The 9716-nt window shown below is 43.6% G+C and overlaps 1 protein-coding gene across 1 annotated transcript in view; it reads left to right on the forward strand.

Moving 5' to 3' along the window:
• Positions 1–5817: 5817 nt before the first annotated feature.
• LOC123522284 (zinc finger protein 343-like) overlaps positions 5818–9716 on the forward strand; it is a 17429-nt gene continuing 13530 nt past the window's right edge. Inside the window, exons 1-2 of the mRNA XM_045295205.1 lie at positions 5818–6024; positions 6205–6263. Of these exons, the coding sequence (XP_045151140.1) occupies positions 5997–6024; positions 6205–6263 (87 nt within the window). The 5' untranslated portion in view covers positions 5818–5996. The remainder of the gene's footprint in view (positions 6025–6204; positions 6264–9716) is intronic.

The following is a 9716-nucleotide window of genomic DNA, read 5'->3' on the forward strand; positions in this document are numbered from 1 at the left end:
CAACAATAGCAACAAACCAACCAGCAAACAAACAAAATAAAGGCAGAAAAATAAAAACCCACAGCAACAACAAAAAAGTAAAACATTGTCAATCATCTCCCTGGGATATAAAGTGATTGCATTGTTAACACCAATTTCCCAATGACACAGCACTCGACACTGTTGGTATGAGGAGTCTGTGCAATTATAGGTCCACCTTGAGCTGCAACCCATGAGTTGTTGCCCTACACGGTTCGATTGAGCTCTTTACCCTAAGTATGGGGATTGGTGCCCTACTGTAAGGAGTAACTTCTTGGATCCATTCTTCCAAGTGCAGAAACCTGCCCAACAGATCAAAATCTCATATCCCTACAAGGGTGACATCAAGGTACTAAATATATTGTGATTCTGGGTCTCTTACTTTTGGACACCTGCCAAGCTGGGGGTTCCCCACAAGGTCCAATGACTGCCACTTCCACAGCTCCGGGGTGGCCACTCTATGCTTCCTCTCCCACACAAGTACCCCAGTCCTCAGCCCAAGGGTGCTGGCAACTTGGAGGCAGGGCTCAGTTCACTCAGCTGGGCCTCTATGTTAAGTCCTTCTGGTGTAGCCTGTGGGTTGTGCCATGATGCCTACAAGGTCATCATGGTGCTTAGACCGTGGTGTGGTTTACTGAGGATGGGGTAGAAATGTATTTGTAGAGTCTCTCCGGAACATAAAATCTGGTCCATTGTTCCCTTAGATCCCTACAATCATTGTTCAGCATCCCTTCTTGATGTGTGTTTACTTCTCCCCAATCGCCCGCATTCGAACTCATCATTTCCTCCAAAACGTAGATACTCCTCTCCCCTGTTCTTAGCTTGGTTTCCCGGCAAGTCCTCCTTCCATTTCTGTTGGGGGCCATTGACTTGTCCCAGCCTTGTCTTGATGCTGTATAGCCCCAAGTGGATGGTTTTCTTCCATTTCTCCCGCATGAAGGAGAGACCCTAAACAAGGTGAGGTTTCCCCCTTCAAAGTGGCTCTTGTGAAGTGTGCAAAAGGGAGGTGATGTATGGTTCATGGCTGTTAGGTAGCCTTCTCCCCTTTTGTTCAGGTATTGGCCCTTACGATTTGTTTAATTGGTGCTTCACCTTATAGTATAGACTTACTCATACAATGCTTGTCCGTTTGTGTCTGACTTACTTCACTTGCATAGTGGTTTCCAAGTTCTTCCATGTCATGTGGTGTTTCAAGCTGTCATCACTAATTTTTAGGGATGCACAGTATTCCATTGTGTGTGTGTGCACCATAGTTTCTCTATCCATTCTTCCACTGTTGGGCATTTGGGCTGCTGCTTGTTTCCTGCTATTGTGAACTGTGCTGCTTTGAAAATGGGAGAGCATACATACACTCCTGTTGTGTCTCATTTCTTTATGACAGTGGTTCTCAACCTTTCTAATGTCGCAACCCTTTAATACAGTGCCTCATGTTGTGGTGACCCCCCAACCATAAAATTATTTTCATTGCTATTTCATCACTGTAATTTTGCTACTGTTAGGAATTGGGTGACCCCTGTGAAAGGGTTGTTCGACCCCTAAAGGGGTCACAACCCACTGGTTGAGAACTGCCTCTTTAGGGTATATACCTAATGGTGGTCTTGCTGGATCATTTGGGATTTCAATTTCCAGTTGCTTTAAGTATCACCATATCATTTTCTACAGCGGCTGTATGTTTACAAGTCCACCAACTTACGTGTTCTAGTCTCTCCACATCATCTCTAGCATTTGTTGTTTTCTGGGGTTTTGTTTTGTTTTTTAAATTTTGGGCTAGCGTTGTGGGTGTGTTGTGAATGGGCGAGATCACCCACACCACTGTATTAATAATTAAAGTCTTTGTTAAACAGCTGGACCAAGAGCAGGCTAGCTCCTGGAAAACCTCTTGATCCAGGACAAAGAAATTCCAAACTCTTTATAGTTCAAAATAGGGGCTGGCTCAAGGGAAGGGCTATTCTAGCCATTACATCCTTATCGGGTTGGCAGGGTAACAGGATTGGCGGGAACAGCACTGCTGGAGGTGCTAATTCAAAGTCTAATGTCCAAGATAGTGTACATTTCTTGCTAACTGGGCAGGCAGGGTTTGGAGACATCTTGGAAGAGGCAAGGTCTTGTTGGAAGAGCGGGAGAGGAAAGAGGAGAAGGAGGGCTAACTGTTGGCAAGGTTAGTTTGAAGCAAGATGTAGTTTCTCAGGTTAAGCTAGGTTGCTACAGTTGTGAAATGGTGTCTCATTGGGGTTTCAATTTGCTTCTCCCTGATGGCTAGTGATTTGGAGCTGCCGCTCCTTTGGGAATGGTGCCTCTCTCAGCAGTTTGCCGAATTTGCAATCTACTTTGAACCATAATCTTCCTTAGGGAAACAAACACTTCCTGTACTTGTTTTTTGCTCCATATTGGTTACATTGTGATTTAGTGATCTACAGTATTGGGGAAGTAATTTAGAGACCTCAAAATGTAGCCTGAATGTATGTGAAGGTACTGCATGGAGTTAGGCTTCCAATTGTAGGCCACAGCCTTTCACAAGCCAAATGCTGTTGGATTTTAGGTTCTAATGCAGATCCCATGGATCCATCTACTGATTCAGCATTTAAGAATTCATAGTCAGTCTTGTTCCGTTTACCTCCTCTTAATCCTATGTGTGGATCCACATTAAGAATTGTCAGATCTCACAGGGATCATTGATTGCTGGCGTTATCATCTGCCTCGATGACTGTAAATGCTGCCCCTCCTACTAGAGTTCAAGTATAGGAACTTTAGTCTTTCCATTTTGAAGATACAAAACCTGAGCCTCACTTTACCTCAGGAATTAATTCATGGGACTTTTGAGAAGTAAACTTCATACAGCATTGCTTCAGTAAGTAGTAAAGTTTGGTCAGCAGCAATGGTTTTTAATAGTAATACAACTTTGTTGCCCGAAACTTCAAAAATACTAATCTCCCCCAAAATAAAAAACAAAACAAATACTAATCCCCTCATCAGTATCAGGTATGTCACTGCTGGCTGTATTCTCAAATAGACATGATTGTGTGTGCTGGAAGCTGCCTGCCAACAGCCTTCTCTTTGACAGAGGTCAGGATTTTTGTTTGTATTTGAGTAAGAGGAAGCCTCTTCATTTGAAATTTGGCTCCTTTAGCCTGAGATCAGGACAGGCGGTCAGAGCAGGTAGGCTCACACTGCTAGATTTTTATCCAAGGTTCATGTCACATATTAGTCTGTCCTCAGTGGATATGAGGACAGGCGAATGTGGATCTGCTTCCTGACAGACTGCTTCTGGGAGGGGACCATTTGCCCTTCACATTCCTAGTGTCTCCTTTGCTCCAGTGTTCAAATTTCCTTTGATCCCCCTTGACATTTTATGCCCTGCAATAACCTATTGGGGATACTCCATGTCCACACTGATTTCCCACTGACCAGGGCTCTCCTGAAAGTTACCACCATTCTTGCCCAGGGGGCCTTTCACCTTGGCACCCGATTCCCAGGACTGTGGAACTTGCTGTGCAAACAAACTGAATAGGTGCTGTCATTTATTGGGCTGCCTTTGCTGCACCTCACAGTCACTGAGTGATGTTTGAAATTAGCCATCCAAGTTCCCGCTTTAGAGCAACAGCAGTGGCACATTACCGAAGTTAATGGCTGTAACGCCCTGGGATCTGGATTGGAGGCTTCATCAGGTACCCACCAGGGACGGCTAAAAAGACAAATCTGTCTTGGAAGCAGTATGGCAAGAGTGCTCCCTAGACGAAGTCTGAGATGGTGATCCTTCATCCGACATACCTCAGACATGTTGTCAGGAGAACCAGCCCCCGGAGAAGTGCGTGGCAAAGTGGAGGGGCCGTAAGAGAGAGGAAGACCCTCCAGTAGCTGGAGGGACACCGCAGCTGCAACACAGGGTGGTACACGCCTAAGAACAAATGCCAGGGCAGCACGGGACCAGGCAGTGCTTCCTGCTGTTATGCGCAGCGTCTCTACGGGTCAGAAGCGACTTTCAGGCACCCAAGGGCAGCTACAGGTGCCCACATTCTGCTGGAGGGTGCCCTTGGGAAAGCACTTTAAATAGACTCCAAACGGAATCTGTTATTATCTTGCTGATCATGCGTCTGTGACAGAGTTTCTGTGTCTGCTCTCTGTGAACCTGTGAGTCTGGTGTAAGCTCTCTGGATTTTAGATTCTGTCTTTCCAAGGTATGCAGCATTCTTCCAAGACCACATCAGAATTATGTGATTTGAAATCCCCGAAGGTCGGGCTCAGCAAACTTGTGAGACAGAAGAGCCAATCCTGTCTCTCACAACAATTTAAAAATTATTTGAGAGCCATAAAGATATTTCTGCAGACAAATGAAATCACCATTATCCGGATAATATCCTTTGAGAGTTTTCAGTTTTTCTTTGAGCCTCGTGTAAGTACCCGAAGAGCAGCCTGTGTTTCTGGGGCCTCAGGAACATGACTTACCTGAAACTCATCTGTTGCAGATTAAGGGAACTGAACTAGTGCTTTGGGCCTTGGTTGGAGGACCCTGGACCAATCTTGTAAGCCCTTCTGTGTAACATAATGCACGTGCCCCAATTATGGTGCTGTTCCTGCTTCTGTGTGTAATCCCACCTGTAACTGACATATTGATCTGGCACCACTCATGCTTTTGTGACAGTTTCTTTGCCCTTCGCTGCTCCTTTTAAAGCTGTATCTCAACAAACCCTTGGACTCTTCCTAATGGCCTCCCTCATCAGGATGATGTGTTTGTTTTTGTTTCTTTTAAGACTTAATAAATGTACTCCTTAAGTTATATTTGAGATGAAGTCTCTTTTGTATCCTAAAACAGAAGTCAATGGACTTTGGTTTAAATGTCTTTCTTTTGACGTTGCTCAATAATCGGCAACTTAAGACTACCATGTACTTGCTATTTTCATTTCGTTTTCCTTTTTTTTTGGGGGGGGGGTATGTGTCCTGCAGACATCATTTTGTGTTAGTGGCTGTGTATTATTGGAATGTTTGCCTTGGTTCTAGCCCTGATAGCATTCTCCTTTTCAAAAAATGAAACCAGATTTTGTTTCCTGGTTTCTTGCATATGAAATATTCTTTGATGAAATTCTTGACCTGGGATTTATCATCATCATTAAAAACCAAAACTCACTGCCATCCAGTCAATGCTGACTTATAGCGACCCCTTGTGAGTTTCCAAGATTGTAACTGTTTACGGGAATAGAAAGCCCAGTTTTTCTCCAGGTGCTGGCGGTTTTGAACTGCCAACCATGTTGATTGCATCTCAAGGCATAACCACTACGCCACCACATAACTGCATCCAGCCACGTTTGGGGTTTCTCCTTCTCCGTCAGTTTTGCAGAGGCCTACCCTGGTGGCATAGCGGATACATATTGGGCTGCTTCAAGGTCAGCGGTTCAAAATCACCAGCCACTCAGCAGGAGAAAGGCACTTTGTACTCCCATAAAGAATTACAGTCTTGGACACTCTCGGGGCCAGTTCTACCCTGCCTTACAGGGATGCTGTGAGCCGGCGGTGTTGACTGGATGGCAGACAGTTTGGTGTGTTCAGGACCTACTCCCCGACGTTCTTGTGGTCAACACCTTAATTAGGTAGATTTGGGTTCAGGACTTGGGGCCTCCATTATCTTGACATAAATAGGCTCATCACTGTTGAATGCTCGACCCAAATAGACAGATTCTCTGTTGATTGAAGAGGTTGTGAGAAGTCAGGATCCTTGCTGAAGAGGCCTACATTGGGAGCCCACCATAAAGGATCCAGCAGCGTCAAGCAGCGTCTTTCTCCCACAGGTCCTAGATGCCCGGGCACGAGGCACCTTTTATAAGTGAGGATTGAAGATGTCATCCCGTAGGCAGCAGAGATCCATCAGGAGATGAAAGAACTTCCCTCTGGCTCTGTGGCAGATGAGGCAGGCAGTGGATTAACTGTTGGTCCTTGTGTTCCCAAAGAGCAGGACTGGGTATTTTGGCTTCAAAGAACAGGGAGTAATGGACACCAGGAGGAGCCTGGCAAAAGGTGAGAGTTGTAGAGGGTCTGGGTGAGGGGAGGGGGCCAAGGCTCCAGATTCAGGTGAGACTGCTTTAGTGGTTGCAGCTGAGTAAAGTAACTCCCATCCTCCCATCCCACGATCAAAAGAACTAATCGGGGAGCATTATGGGTGATGCTTATTCTCACAGTTTCTCTTTCTACCCTTAGGTTTGTCTGCTATGAGTACTGACTGTCCCCAAGAGAGGAGGAGGATGCCTCAGGTACTGGTGAGTTGAAATTAGTTACCTTATTTATCTTCACTGCTGGTTCATTTCCAAGCGAATAGGCTTATATTCTGTGTCCTGGGTAGGGATATGGCATCCAACATTTAGACAGTTCATAGATTTGTGCTATTTTAGGGATTTTTGCATTTTATGTTCCCTGTTGGGAGAAACACCTAAGGTTAACACTAAGAATCCAGCAAACTCTGTAAGTCATAAGGAACAGTAAATCTGTGTTTTCTTTCCATCTTTTGCTGCTTCCTGCATATTCAATATTTTCCCCATAGACTCCTCCAGTGTTTCAACTCCAGGCTTGAATTTTTCTTGAGTTTGTACAGTTTAAGTTAAGCTAAGCATGCTCTTCCTTTTTGGTTTTCTAAGAATGTACATCTCATATATTTTACATTCTCTTCTTGTGCTGCCTTTTGAAAAAAAATTTCAGCTCTTTGATTTCATTTCTTCCACGTGCCTTCATTTCTCTATGACTGAAAGCAAGTCTGAGAGTCCCTTCTGACATCCATGCTGATCTTTCTTTCGCGTCTTGTTTAAGAGCCTTTGCGTTCTTCCTGCATGATGCCCTGGGTGTCCTCGCACAGCTTATCTGGTCTCCTGTCTTCAGTGCTCGGTGTGCCAACTCTGTTCTGGAGATGTTTTCCAAATTCAGATGGGGTAAATTTCAGGGTGTATTTGGCTCTTGTGAACTTGTTTTTCTTCAGTGTCAACCTGAACTTTTTTTTGTCCCAATATTTTTATTGACATAATTCACATGTCACACAATTCCAAAGTTCAGTCATATCAAGGGGAGTTGCACAGTCACCAGCATCCAGTACTCAGTTTCAGACAATCTGAGCTTAAGTATGCGCAATTGATGACCTGTTGCACAGTCAGTGTCTGTCCCGGTGTTATCTGCTAATAGCGATTTCTCCATCATCCCATCACAAATGTGGTCAATTTGACTTCAGTGTCTTCTATCTGGAGAAGTCCATGTGTATAAGTGGCTTTCAAAAAATCATTTTATTAGGGGCTCATACAACTCTTATCACAATCCATATATACATCAATTGTGTGAAGCGCATTTGTACATTCATTGCCCTCATCATTCTCAAAACATTTTCTCTCCACTTAAACCCCTGGCATTAGGTCCTCATTTTTCCCCTCCCTCCCTGCTCCCCTCTCCCTCATGAGCCCTTGATAGTTTATAAATTGTTATTGTGTTATGTCTTGCCCTGTCCGACGTCTCCCATCACCCACTTTTCTGTTGTCCGTCCCCCAGGGAGGAGGTCACATATAGTTCCTTGTAATCAGTTCCCAAAGTGGCCTTTTGTATTGTTGAGAAAAGGTCTTTTCCATGATGTTTGGTAGGGGTAACAAAAGCTAAGGCTAAAGACGAATATTAAATAATTCACTGCATTGTAATCCCTCCTAAAATGGTTGAATGTACCCAGTTTGTAGAAGGCTACAGAGGACAGGGAGAGCCCAAACCCATCTGCAGAGTATCTGGTGAGACTGAGCCCATAATTTTCAGCAACATTTGTCAGTTCCTTGTAGCCATTGCAGTGGATTATGGGAGTCAGATAATAAGTAGAGACTGCCTTGGCGGTGGGATGATTGAAGGGTGACGGTATGCCTCACTTCAGTCTCATAGGAAGCAGTCTTGAGTGATGCTGATGTCGAGTTTAATTTTCTAACCCTTGTGAAGTTAGAGGAAGTGAGGAGGCGTCATTTTATTTCTCTATACAAGTATCATACGATCAAAAACTGATGGCATTCCAAGATGGCTAAGGTGTCTTGAAAGCACTAGTAAAAAACAAAACTCTAGGAATTGTCAGAAAAGAAATGAGATGTTTCAACAAATGGATGCAAGGTTAGAGGCACTCATTTGTCTCTGTCCAGAAATTTGGATATTTGGAAGACTACTCCTTGACCAGTCCAGTGGAAGATATATATATAGAGATAGATATAGATATTATAAATTATGGAAGTGTCATTAATATAATACCCAAGCAAAATTTTGTTGAAGATCATTCAAAATTTATTGTACCAATACATGGACAGGGAACCAGAAGAAACTCAACTCAGGTTCAGAAGAGATCATGGGACAAGGGTTACCATTGTTGACATCAGATAGATTGTAGTTGGAAGTAGAGAATAGCAGAAAGTTGTTGAGTCACTGTGTGTATCATAGCAAGTAATGGATACCGTTGCAAAGAATGGGAATTCCAGAATACTTATTTGTGTTCATGAAGATCCTATTTATAGATGATCCTATTTATGGAAGGACTTGCTCTGCAGTCCTTCCAGCAGAGCAAGGGGATTCTTCATGTTTAAGGTCTGTGAAGATATGCATCAGGATTGTATTCTTTAGCCACACTTAGTCACATAATCTGAGGATCAGGGCTATGTGAAGAAGAGTGTGGAATCAGGAGTGGGGGCTGGGGAGGGTGCAATAACACATCTGCAGTATACAGACGACACAAAGACCTTACTCGCCGAAAGCAACGTGCCTTGAAGGGTTTCCTGATAGAAATCATGCTCGGCCATCAATGTGGATTACGTTTCCACATAAAATAAAAATCTGAACCAGACCAAAAGGCAACATCATATGAATGGAGGAAATATTACACAAGGATTCCATTTTCCTTGTATCCAAAATCAATGCTGCAAGTGACCAAATCAGATGATCTGTTGTTTAGACAAATCTGCTGCTAATCACTTCTTTTAACATGCGAAAACCAAAGATGTCATTTTGAGGACTAAGTTGCCTGTAACTCCCCCTGTGTAATTTTCGATAGCCTCATATGAATGTGAAAACAGAGAAAGAATAAGGAAGAGCAAAGAGTTGACACATTTGGATTATGATATTGTGAAATAATGAATAGGCCCCATACTGCTATAAGAAACAATAAATCTTTCCAGGAAGCTGTACTGCCAAACTGCTCCTTAGAAACAAGACCTCATTTCATGGGCTTTGGACATGGAATCAGGAGGCACCAGTCTCTGAAGGAGGGGGTTCAACAAAGTGGTTGACACAGTGGCTGCAGCATCAGGCTGAAACATAGCTATGATTGCGAGAATGGCTAAGGTATTTCCATCTGTTTTGCAACACTTGAAATGATACTGAAGCAAATCAGCGTCCAATTAGAACGTCTCAGAAACTCACAGGGCAAGTCTGTTACCCTATAGGGTTGCTATGAGTCAGCAGTGACTAGATGGAAGTTAGAATCAGAAATGTGTTTGTGGACCCTCAAACAAAACGCAATGCCATAGCGTTGATTCTGAGTCATGTTTACAGGGTGGAAGTGCCCTTGTGTGTTTCTGACACCTTGACTTGTTTCTTTCTTTTTTTAACTTCTTTCTTTATTTAAAACCATTTTATTGGGGGCTCGTACAACTCTTATCACAATCCATACATCCATCCATTGTGTCAAGCACATTTGTACATTTTTTGCCATCATCATT

Source organism: Echinops telfairi, unplaced genomic scaffold (assembly GCF_000313985.2).
Source record: "Echinops telfairi isolate 266 unplaced genomic scaffold, ASM31398v2 ScPeMD7_5592;HRSCAF=6446, whole genome shotgun sequence".
Taxonomy (NCBI): Eukaryota; Metazoa; Chordata; class Mammalia; order Afrosoricida; family Tenrecidae; genus Echinops; species Echinops telfairi.